Here is a 12,127-nt window from a genome sequence, read left to right on the forward strand (position 1 = left end):
TTAATCCATATTGAATCGATATCAGGGAGAATCAGAACTGATGTGAAAGTTTAAATGTATTTAAAGCTTAAAAACTCACCTTGGTCAACTTTGCTCTTCTTCTCTGCTGGTTTCCCCCTGTCCCCTTTGGGAGCTGCTCTCTTCATCCTCTTCCTGCTGCCAAACATATCATCATCTTCATCTGTGGAAACCTCTTCTGGATATTCATCCTGTGGAAATGTGCCTAGAATAGGAAGTAAAAGGATGAGACAATGTGAGTTCAGACAAGATTTAGTGAACTACTTTATGGGTGCAAACAGGAAAATGCTCTGCCTCTTACCTTGACTGAGATCACGCAGCCTGAGAGGAAACAAGAGGACGGGGAAAATCAGCTTTAAATGATGGAATTATGTTCAATTCATCAGAAAATACAAACATATTTTTTTCCCTGACTATCCCTGCAGTACTTCTGTTCTATGCCAGCCACTTTCTGAAATGAATTCAATCTACACGTCTGTTATTTGTCTGAAACATCCACTTGCACCGGCCATGACTCTAAAACATTTTCTGTTATCCACAAAAACAAACAAAAATTACTCTAAAACAAAGGTCTGGACCAATTCTGTGATTTCTGTGAAGCTGATGGTTTACAAAGCATTACCTAGGCAACCAAAGCTTGGATTATTAATCAATTTTATTATTAAAATACAATTTGCATTGTAATCGAGATTTCATTTTAAGTACAAACCGTTCATCACATACATGAGGCAGTTTGCATTATGATGTTATTAGAGGTCATGTTAGGAAGAGACTAAGTGATGGGACTTTGTTTTTGGCCAGCTTCCACATCTCAGCAACCTTAATTCCCGTATCATTACCACAAGTCTGTTAATCAATTCTAAAGCCTTGGAGATCCGGGGGATTTGATGTTCCTCCCTGAATGCATTTTATTACAGCTGCTGCTGAACCTCTACATCACCAAGTACAGACACTGCTAATGTTATAGTGGTTTCTACAGAAGAAGGATCAGGAGGCAAGCGATGAACAAAGTGTCGAAACGTGAAGTCTAACACCAACAAGTCTATTATATGCAAAAAGAAGCAACAACTACATAAAATTTGGACCAAAAAACCAAAACATAACTTGCCTAATTTGGTTTGCCCCCCTGAGCTAAAAACATGAAGTTCTCTACTTGATTAAGAGCTTCTACTCACACTTTGATGATTTTGTAGAGTTTCTGCCTGTTATGTCCGGGCGTGCTCTTCCGCCTCGCCAGCTTAAACAGCTCGTCTGCCAGATCACTATAGTTAAACTGTAAAATACACCAACACACATTATTACCACCTTCATCACGTAAACTATGGAAATAGTGGAATAAGAACAGTTAAATCTTTTGACAGTGGCACTGCAGGTTCTTAAGGACCTTTTCACTTTACACCAAAGTAAAATAGAAGAACTGGAAATTATCCGTTTAAATCCTAATTTTGATTTAAAGTTAAAATTTCAGTTTCTATTGACTTACTCCTCTTACTCCATGTAGTTTAAAGGTCAGTGAATTAAATGTTTTTAATTTTATTTTTTTAATATCATGATTTCCTTTAAAAAATGTAATTCATTCATACACTTATATTGTCATTTACATGACCTAAAAGCTATGGGGCAAAAACCCAATCAATATATAGAAAAGTTATAAAAAAGAAGTAAATGAAAGGATTCAAATGGATTATGGATTTTTTGCTTGTTCACAGTTTTGGTTTCACATCAGGACTGAACAATGTTGACTAAAGTAAAAAATGCAATTATTTCTAACTAGTATTGCAATTTTATTTCAATTTGACTTTGCAGCAACCACATTCTTTTCTTTTCGTTTTATTTCAGGGTTGCAGTTTTCTTGTGAAGTTGAGCTTTTTTTCTCCAGAGTCCATTTTTGCAGTACTGTACAGAAATCTTGGTGAAAACGGGGTTACTTCTACTTGCATGTATGGTTCTGCATGTTTACTGCAACTCTCTACCTTTTTCTATGTAGAGGCAAACCCTCTCTAAGCATATTACCTAAAAGACTGCATAGATAAATGTTGTCTCTCTTGTTAAATGCAACATGACCAAAATCTGGTTCCTCTGCAATTTGTAAAATTGTAATTAAATTGCCAATGCAATTAACTGCCGAGCACTAGTTCAGGTATTTATTGACGGTCCCAACAACAATCACAGCATGTGTGGGGAGGGAGCAGCGAGAGAGGAGTGAGAGCAGACTGCCTGCATCAGCTCAGAGATGAGGTTAAAGCTGCAGAGCATGAATATCCATCCTGAATCCAAGGAGACAGAAGCAGAAATACAAAAGGAACATAGAAGCTCTGATCAATAAATAATTTCTATTAGAAAACGTTGCGGTAAACTTGCTCCATAAGAGGTTCTGTCAAGGAAAGAAACAGTTAAAAATGAGCTAAGAGCCTTTTTTCATGTGAAAAGGGATGAAAAAGAGCAGATATAGTTGATCAGAGTAAAGTTGCGCTCATACCCATGTCAAGGACAGAAAATGACTATACAATGAAAAACAACCCTAAGTCTATCATCTGGAATCAGAGGTGTTTATGGCAGCGGCCCAGCTGACATTTCCAACCAGGACAGTGTCGCAGCCAAACAGTAGTGATGGATTCATGAGGCGTCATGAAGCATTTCAACATGTTGGCAAACAGTGTCAATACTGTGTCACTGAATACTGACACCTGCTGGACATTTAAAAACACTACAGGCAGACTCAGACTAAACTGACAGTGATTTGATTATCTATAATATAAAATCATATTAGATTAGATGAGCTTTATTGATCTCACAGCGGAGAAATTCACTCGTCACATATTTAATGATTTCCTGTTTTATTTCATATTTTCGTATAAATTGAAAATGTTTGATATTTTCAGATAGATTTTTAGACAATCCATAAATTTGAACAGATAACAGAAAAAAATTAAGTGAGCATGAGATCAGAATGGTCTCGCTCTGCTAAAACCTTTTTTCCTGAGGCTGATCAAATTTTCTTGATTAATTTGATGATAAACCACAAAAGATCAGAATTTTCTTGGCAGATTTGTTGCATTGACAGATGTGCTTATGAACAATGTTTAGTGAGTCAGTCAGTTTGAAACAGCTCCTGTATTGATCAAGTGACTTTTTAAAAAACGATATGCACACCGACTGGGTTTTCCTGTCAGAGCTCGACAAATCCACCGCCGTATCGGTGTTGTTGGACCCATTACTACCAAACAGGAATAGACCAGATGAAGCCATTATAGCTATGTGACTATAGAGTCACATAGTTCATGATGAACAAATTCTGGTTAACCAAGGTGGCCTTGCATTTAACCCATAATATATTGAAGGAAAATACAAAGATTTAATATAAAAACAGAGAAGTTCACCTGGAGAACCGGTCCGATGTCTTCATCTGGCAGTTCAGAGCCAGACTCCAACTGGTGAAGCAGCTCATCTTCACTTTCCTCTTCTACTTCCAAATCATTCTCTGAGAGCATAAGACCAGGTGGTACAATTCACTTCAATAAAAATGCTTCAAGTTTAGCAGGCGCGTGCTCATGAGTGGGAGGATATACCATCGTCCAGCTGCCCGGCTCGATTCTTCCTGACGGGTCTGTCATCTTCCTCCAGTTCGTCATCGTCATCCTCAGATTCCTGCCCTGAGTCAGATTCTGACATCCTGGCTGCTTTTACCTCCTTCATTAAGTCCTCTACAGCAAAAGGAGCCTGGTCAATGATGGTGCTGAAAAAGCTTTTGCAGATGGCGCTGAAAAGTGTTTGGCTAAAGCAAATAAATAAATAAAAAGAAAATAGACAAAATGAACAGGAAAGTCATTAGGGAAATGTGATGAAGAACATTATGGACACAGTGGTGGACAGCACTGCATGATTCCCTTTAAAGAGGCTGGACTCCCTCAGACAGAATATCTCTTACCAGCAGAAGATAAACTAGTTGCATTTCCATAAAAATAAGGGCAAATCTGCCAATAATCTGCCAATTTCGAAAATGGAAATTTTCGCAATTACAGTATTACCATTCATTAAAAAACAATTTAAAGTGCATGTGTATATCTATATCTATATATATCTATATCTATCTATATCTCTATATATCTCTATCTATCTATATCTATATCTATATAGATAGATATAGATATATACATATATATAGATATATATAGATATATATATGTTTTTTCATTCGATAACTCTTGAAAACTATGGAGGACCAACACTGACAATTAAAAATGAAAGCAGAAATATATATATTAGTGATGGGTTAAAGAGGAACCTTGAAGCGTTTGGACAAATTGCCAAACTGTATTGATACTGTCTCACAGAATACTGACACCTGCTGGACATTTAAGTACACTACAGGCAGCTTATTTGACAGACTGAACTGAATTGATTTGATGACCTAGTGCAATGATATTATTGAAGTTATTGGAGGTTATATTGTATCATTTCATATCTACATTTAAATTGAAAATATCGGTTATTTTAGATGCAGCCAACATATATGATAACGTGAAAATTTAGGTGGGAATGTGACTGAGGATGCTTGTGGACTAGGTTTTTAAATCATTTTTAAAACAATAAATATAGTAAAAACAATAAATAAACTAAGAGTCAATTCTAAATTAACTTTAATTAAGATAAGTGATAATTGATACAGTGTTTTGCAATATGGGCTTGACCCATGCACCGAGGTATCAATGTTGCTGGACCCATCACTAATATATATTTCCTTATACATTTGTTTTCATAAAAAAAAAGGTATACATTTTCTGTTTTTCTTTTTTTTTCTTAAACAAGGCTTTGAGGCTCTCTTCTTTTTACATTTCCTCATCTCCTCTTTCGACTCTCCTTTTTCTGCCACTCGTTTTTCCACGGTCTGATTTATCTCCAAGTGGTTTAGGAAATGTAAAAACAGAGGTGAGCAGACTTTAGAACTGCATCACTCCTAAAGGTAGAGGTCAGAAGATGCTGGTTGCTGCCTTGATATAGAAGAGCTAACTAGCAATGGCTAACTTCCAACATGCTCTGGATTAGTTGTGTTACAGATTTTTTATCATAGTAGAACAGCTGGCAGCAGGTAGTAAAATTAGTCAAATGTGTCGAGGAGATGAGGGAAAAGCAAAGCAAAAATATATATATCATCAGACCAAATGTAAAAATTACTCAGTTTCCTCATAAATCCAAATATAACCACATCAATTGCATTAGTGATTTTTATTATTCATATTTGGAAATATATTGAGTCGGTTTTATAAGCAGTTTGTTGCTAAATATAAAAAGTAGTGTGTCAAAATTTTATATTATTTAAATAAGAATCTCAGGGTAAAGCCGTTTATTTTCTGTTCTTTTCTCAAACATTTTGAAGCAGCTGCTGCTTCATACCATGAAGCTTCTGTATTTTAATTTTGGGTTGACGTAGAACCTGCTCAAAGGTACCCAGCATATTGCATTGCTTCTATTAAGCATCAATTTGGTTTCATTTTTAAGGCTGAGCACACAGGAAAACTTACTTCTTGGTTTTTGCTGCTTTCCGGCAGAAAGGTTCTATAAAAGTCAGGTTCTGTTCGGCAGTCAGCTGCAAAATAAAGAAAAGGTTCTTAGTTCTATAGCAAAGTTGCAACAGTTCAGAAATGATGCAAAAGTTCACACAATCCAAACATTAATCCTCACGATGAAATTCTGGAAGATGTACCTCAGTTTCACTACTTATTTTTAATCAAAACTAGAAACCCTAGGGACAGAATATGCAGGGGCTGCCGGTCGGTTTGTACCACCATATCCACTTATTGAATTTTGCTTTTTCTACACAACATAACCTTCACACTTAATACACAACAAGAACAACTTCAGTTTTTAGGTCACAATCATTCAACCAGTTGTGGGTTGTACCTCTGCAGCACCAACAGCTGCTAGTTCAGTCATGTAAAGGTCCATGATGTGCAACAGCAATCCAGACGGCACCTCGCTCTCTTTTTGCAGGAGGTCAGATTTCAGCAGCTCCAAAAACTTGCCAATGGAACTGAAAACATATATTCAGTTATTTTTCTTCAAACTGAAGAGCAGTTCAATTTTTTTCTAAAAAATCCTTACCTGCTTTCCCAATTGCTCCTCTTTAGGATTTCAAAAGTTTGTCTGAACATGAAGCGGACCAGCTGTAGAGGAGACATGAAAAGATTATTTGTAAAGGGAATGCCTTAAGTGAAAACTTTGTGGGCTGCATTGATACAGGGAATAGGGATGCAAACATTTCTTCTAACCTTCACACGTTCTCACTTTCACTCAACTGTACTTACATCATGCAGCTGAAAGCTTATAAAATTATTTATACACCAACTTTTAACTCATTTGCTCTTCTTTGTTTTTATAGAACTTCCTAAGGCACTGCATTTTATACCCTGTGCATTTTCATACCAACAAGATGCTAAACGCAAGTCTAAGGACGCCTAGTGGTGAAAATGAAAAAAGAGATTTTATGGAACAGAGCAATGCTGCATTCAGACCAAACGCGTTTTGAGCTTCAAGAGCATTTGGTTTAGACACAAAGTTAATGCTGGACGCGCCTCAAGGCGTTTACAGGTGTAATGCTGCACAATTTTAAGTTTCTGTGTGTGCTGTGACTCTAAAGTGGCTGAGACTAGAGCTGAACAATCTAAACTCTTGCAACTAGACATCGAGCATCAAACTGTACTTTCCTGTTAAAAAAAACTTTTTTTCCAACACATTAAAGCAAATAAAGCCGAGCGACTCTCTAGGTAGTAAGGAGAAGAGCAGAGCAGCTAAATGCCCAGAGCGTCGGGCATCCAGAGTGTTGAGGTGCCATTTTGACATTTAAGGCAGTATAACTGCAGGTGGTAACGGTAGAAATTATAATTTTTAATAATCCTGTTTGAGTTGTCTATAAAACAAATTCAAGCTAGCCACTATTAGGTGCATCAGAAAGAAGCAATCAGTGGAAAATTAGCATCAAAGACAAATTATTATTGAAGATGGATTCTTATTTTGGGCCTGGATCAGTATCTGGTATAAAGGCTGGGCTTTATGTGGCTTGAGGATTTCAGTCTGTTCTTCTGTCAATCCTCCTTCCCCGCTTCTGTGCTGGGAGCACTTCAGGGTTCCCCCTTATGATACGTTCACACCTAAAGCAGCAGGAGCAGCTAGTTTACATGCAAAGTTAATGGTTGACGCTCATCAAGGCGCAGCAAAAAGTCCCGCAGCGCATTTTGAGCAGCAGGAGCAACGTGTTGTGAGCTTGTGAGCATCTGACATGCAGGACACTCTGCAAACGCAGCTGCTGCTGGAGTTGGAAAAATTTAACCTTTTGCTGCTCGACAAGCTGCATCAACCAATCAGAGAAGCTGAGCTGGGTGCTTGCAGTGAGAGAAACATGATTAATGATACAGATCACTATGATCACTCCTCTGAAACAGTTCATTAACGCCTAAATTAAATTAATATGCCGAAATCTGTCGGCAAAATATGTTCGCTTTTATTATCCGGGTGCTTGCAGCTTGGATTACTTATATGAAATACACCTTCCAGCTGCCGCAGCAAACTGCGCAAAGGCTGCTGTTGAATGGGATTCCTAGTGACGGTGCAATGCCAGTAAGTGAGGGTCGGAGCGGCTCCCAAAGTGAAATAATATTTGAATGGAGGACGGTAATCTGGATAAACTGATTGCACAGGTGAAGTTTTTATGTGGACTTTCTCACTGAAAAACATATTAAAACTACTTTTTAACCCACTGATCACAGCAAATATAGCTGTCATTGTTACAGGCAAAGAAAGGATAGAGTAGCTCTGCCCAACGCACATCAGACCCACGTTTACACCAAGCAGCCAGAGCAGAAGAGATGCTTTAGTAACATGTCAGAACTAAACTTGTACAAGCATCAAAAATTAAGCAGCACGCATGTTTTTGTTGCTTTTGCTGCTTGCGGTCTGAACATAGCCTGGAAAAGTGTAATTTACTCTTAACATTTCCCATTTATGGGCATCTTTTTATTAATATTTCTCAAAAAAAAAAAAAAAAAAAATTTAATAAGCATGCTAAACAAATTGGGCCAGTTCCATAGGCATTAATGTGAGAAGTATAAAGTTTTATGCCAAATCATAACTGAATTCTAACATTTGGCCAAATCTTCTGATCCATCCATTCAGAAAATAAAAAAACAAAAACAAGCAAAACATCTTTAAAAGTTCAGGTTGAACCACAGCCTTGGCTCCTGAATGATTTGCTGTTTTTATTCATTTATTACTTAAACTACTGATGCATGAAGGTAGACCAACTCATTTCAACACTGCATTTAAACAAAAAAGAAAGAGAAAAGTGGCTGTTGGAGGTTTATAAGTCCATGTGGAGTGGAGGATTAATATCCAAACAGCTTCCACCAAACCTCACCTCTGGTCTTCTCCATGAAAAAGCCCAGAGCGCTGTTCATAACTGATCTAACTAAGACAAGCTAAAAAGCAGATGACTCTTTGATCAATTTAAAGGGATTTTCCCCCAATAAATAAATGTTTTCTTTGGAAAGATTTTTTTTCAGAAACAAATCTCTAGTTTACATTCAGGATGAGCGGTCAGAGTGTTTTAATCTCAGCTTTTCTATAGCAGAGGGCACAAACCTGGTAGAACTTGTCCATCCGCAGCCGATCAATCCCAGTCCACTCTCGCTCTAAGGTTTGCAGGAAGCTCTTCAAATACATCAGCTCTGCAGAGAAAATTGTGTCAAGTGGTAGAAACTGCAAGTCTCTGGTATAACGAACAACGATGCAGCAGAAAACCTACGTCTGTCGATGTCATGGAAGCTGTGGATGAGTTTGGAGATCTGGTGGGACAGCTCCTCCTTAGGAAATAGAGAGGATGTGTAGATATGTTTACAGAACATAGAGCCGTGATTCCACAACATTACTGACAGTAAGCCACATAATGAGAATCTGACACAAAAACCACAGCGACTATTCAATTCAGAGTATTTAAATAGCACAACACATTCTAGACACTTTACAGTCAGTTTATTGAACCTAAAGGTATAATGATCCTTTGATGATTGCATTTAGAGTGAATGAGGAGAATTCAGAGATTCAGAATGAGCATGAAGATTGTGTCTTTGATTTTGAAGCAATCATTTATACCCAGCATGAATACGACTATGTAATGAAGCAATGATCAAAGGTGATAAGCTGGATGGCTAGATCATTTACTGCTGGCAACTGATCAGATAAAAAAAGATTTCAGTTATTCAAACCACATATTTATATAAAACTACATAAATGTAGGGCCCTATAATTTCCACGATCACAGAATCGTGGACGGAGTCGTGGAATTGGCAAATTAGCGCGGAATCTAGTGTAAACATGGAATTTCTACATTTGAAATGAAATTCTGTTTTTGTGTGGGAGAAGAACGTACATCGGGGGGAAATGCACACCGGGGGACGCAAATCTGGGCGACACAACCCCTCCCGCTCCATCATTTCCGCTCCCCCTCCTCCATCAAAACAATGAAAAAATGGCGAAGTCGATCTCCACAGCTCCGCTTTCGGCGAAAAAGTTGAGAAACACGACGCTAAGCCCAGAGTACAGAGCTGAGCAGTTCCCTCATGACTTTTACGTGACAGTGAAATAAATCTAAGGTCATTCCTATTTCATTTGTGTACATTTTAATCCTTAACATTTAAAGCACATTCTTTTTACGACTGAAATAACAGTAAAGGGTAAAAAAAAAAAATGAAATTGCAAAAATTAAAACAGAAAAAACTGAATTTTCAAAAAATTTAAATGGAAAAAATGGAATTTGGGAAAAAATAAAACAGATTTTATAGGGCCCTAGAAATGTAAATATCTATTTCTTCCACATAACAAGGAGGTGCTTTGATGTCTTATTCAGGAACTTAGCATACTCTGCAGTATGTTAAGAAATAAATAAGCTTCATGATCTCTACGGAAAGCCTTGTTGAAGTGAAAATGAAAGGCAGCTCAGTGCAGACAAACCTGCAGCAGTGGTTTGTCCTGCATCCACAGGCAGTAGAAAAGACCTTTCCACAGCTTGAGAAGTTCTTCTGCTGTGAATGCACCTAAAAACCAGAGACAGTAAATCGAGAGAACATGAAAAAGAGACTGAGTATGAATACTGCCCGCTTACTAAAACACCCTGAGCAGATGGACATTTCTGTTAATAGTAGATCAGGGAATCCCCACTGCAGTCTTCCTGCTATGTTCATATTGATTTCTAGAAAAACTAGAGAAAAAATCCTTCTACTAGACTCAAATAAGGAGACACAATCCTTTTAAGAAGGCCCAGCAGAAAATGTGCTTCTGGTTTGAACACAAGAAATCCTGCCTTCTTACAGGACCTACTATTCATCCCTTACTGACGTAATTTAGGAGAGAAACGAAGCTAATCAGTTCAGCTCTGACACACTAGGCAAGTCTGGAAAATGACAGAGCATAAAAACTTGGTCACAGGAAAAGCTCTGCCACTAATTATGTTTAGGAGAAAGATCAAGTTAACCATATAAAAAAAAATATATATATATATATATATTTTTTTTTTTTTGCTGCTTAATTATAAAGGAAAGTTTTAAGTCTAGTCTTAAAAGTAGAGACTGTGTCTGTCTCACCAACTAAAACTACTTAGTTCCATGAGAGAGGAGCCTGATAACTAAAAGATCTTTCTTCCATTCTACTTTTATATATTCTAGTAGCCACTAGTAAACCTGCAGACCGAGAGATCTGAACAATTCAATATCTGATATATGATTATGCGTGTTTATGTTGGGCTGTATGCTTGACAGGGGAAATGTGAAATTCTATTCTGGATTAAAAAGGATGCCAAACAAGGGAAGCTAAAAATAGGAGAAATATCTTCTAATTATCATCAGTGTTTTACATCAGCTGAAGGTTTTTAACTGCATTACTCAATGTGAACTTTCTGGTAAACAACTATAGCAGTTCAGCTTTTAAAACATGCTCACTATTACCATTTTCTTTTAGCAGCTCTGTCAAATTCCTCAAACTGATTATTGTTTGGCTGAATTAAGGTGTAGTATGCTTACAGTACAGAAAGTATCCATCCTCTGTGCACAATGGGCTGCTGCTCCAGCCCCACTGGTTTACCTGGCTCACTACTTCATGTCTGTCACTATGATTAGAACAACAGTGACAGTGGTGCAAGAGAAATGCCCCCAACTGGACCTGCTGCACATGTTCTTTACATTTTTGATAAGCCAGATTAATCAGCTAAAATAAACGTTTTCCTTTTGACTGTAGCTTGAAGGCTTTGAAGTTGAATTTTCAGCTGATCGAAGTAGCCTGATGTATGTGAATGGTATCCATACTACTAAACTTTAATAAAAGTTTTTTATTTTATTTTACATAGAAAATCCTGAAAACAGATTAAATAAGGTAATACCTCCTCTGTTGTCTAAGAGAATAACTCAACGTTGGTTTTCTTCAACTGAGTCACAATGCATCCAAGATCTTTTGGTTTACAGTAAATTTTATAAATGGTCCCTAAGCAGTTAAAGCAAATCCCCTCAGTCTACAGGCAGAGAATAGCCTCACAAATATACGAAAACCACAGAGCGCGAAAATCCAATTTTACAACGACTCCCTGTTTCCCCCGGGTCGCCTACCTCCGACTTTCTGTGAGCGGACATTGATGTATTTCCGTAGTTTCTTCATTGCCTTGCTCCTGATGGACTTTTCATTGGAGGCTAACCTCTGGGCCAGCTGTATCTCCGGCTGTTGAACTGCCTCCATGTTTTCACACTTTCACGTGGAATCTCCAGCGATCCTTTTTGCTTCTCTCCTCACACGTTTTTTTTTTTACATCGGCGCGGGCCGATGACGTCTTTCGTGCTTCAGTTTCTTCTTCGTTGCGTTTAATGGCGGTCCGAAAACAACCGAATGCTGCATACCGCCGCCACCAACTGGCAAGTGGACCAAATGACGCTCAAAAGTAGAAATACAAATCCTATAAAATCACCCTGTCAAATCACATTTGGACTGGCGGCTTCGCATTCCTGAGTATTTTTAAAGTCAGCCAGTAAGGTTTAGATTCATTTCAAAGCAACTTAATGAGTTATATTTATTCACA

General features: G+C 37.7%; 1 protein-coding gene across 1 annotated transcript in view; it reads right to left on the bottom strand.

Annotated features, from left to right (window-relative positions):
- LOC107102800 (ribosomal RNA processing protein 1 homolog A-like) overlaps nt 1-11,874 on the bottom strand; it is a 21,582-nt gene extending 9,708 nt beyond the window's left edge. The window contains exons 1-12 of the mRNA XM_015402231.1: nt 11,664-11,874; nt 10,021-10,103; nt 8,816-8,873; nt 8,653-8,738; nt 6,121-6,182; nt 5,920-6,049; nt 5,541-5,605; nt 3,588-3,793; nt 3,399-3,499; nt 1,194-1,291; nt 320-339; nt 80-223 (exon numbers count right to left, since the gene is read on the bottom strand). Coding sequence (XP_015257717.1) covers nt 80-223; nt 320-339; nt 1,194-1,291; nt 3,399-3,499; nt 3,588-3,793; nt 5,541-5,605; nt 5,920-6,049; nt 6,121-6,182; nt 8,653-8,738; nt 8,816-8,873; nt 10,021-10,103; nt 11,664-11,790 — 1,180 coding nt within the window. The 5' untranslated portion in view covers nt 11,791-11,874. The remainder of the gene's footprint in view (nt 1-79; nt 224-319; nt 340-1,193; nt 1,292-3,398; nt 3,500-3,587; nt 3,794-5,540; nt 5,606-5,919; nt 6,050-6,120; nt 6,183-8,652; nt 8,739-8,815; nt 8,874-10,020; nt 10,104-11,663) is intronic.
- Nucleotides 11,875-12,127: the final 253 nt, after the last annotated feature.

The sequence above is a fragment of the Cyprinodon variegatus genome, unplaced genomic scaffold (assembly GCF_000732505.1).
Source record: "Cyprinodon variegatus isolate N-32 unplaced genomic scaffold, C_variegatus-1.0 Scaffold1322, whole genome shotgun sequence".
Classification (NCBI taxonomy): domain Eukaryota; kingdom Metazoa; phylum Chordata; class Actinopteri; order Cyprinodontiformes; family Cyprinodontidae; genus Cyprinodon; species Cyprinodon variegatus.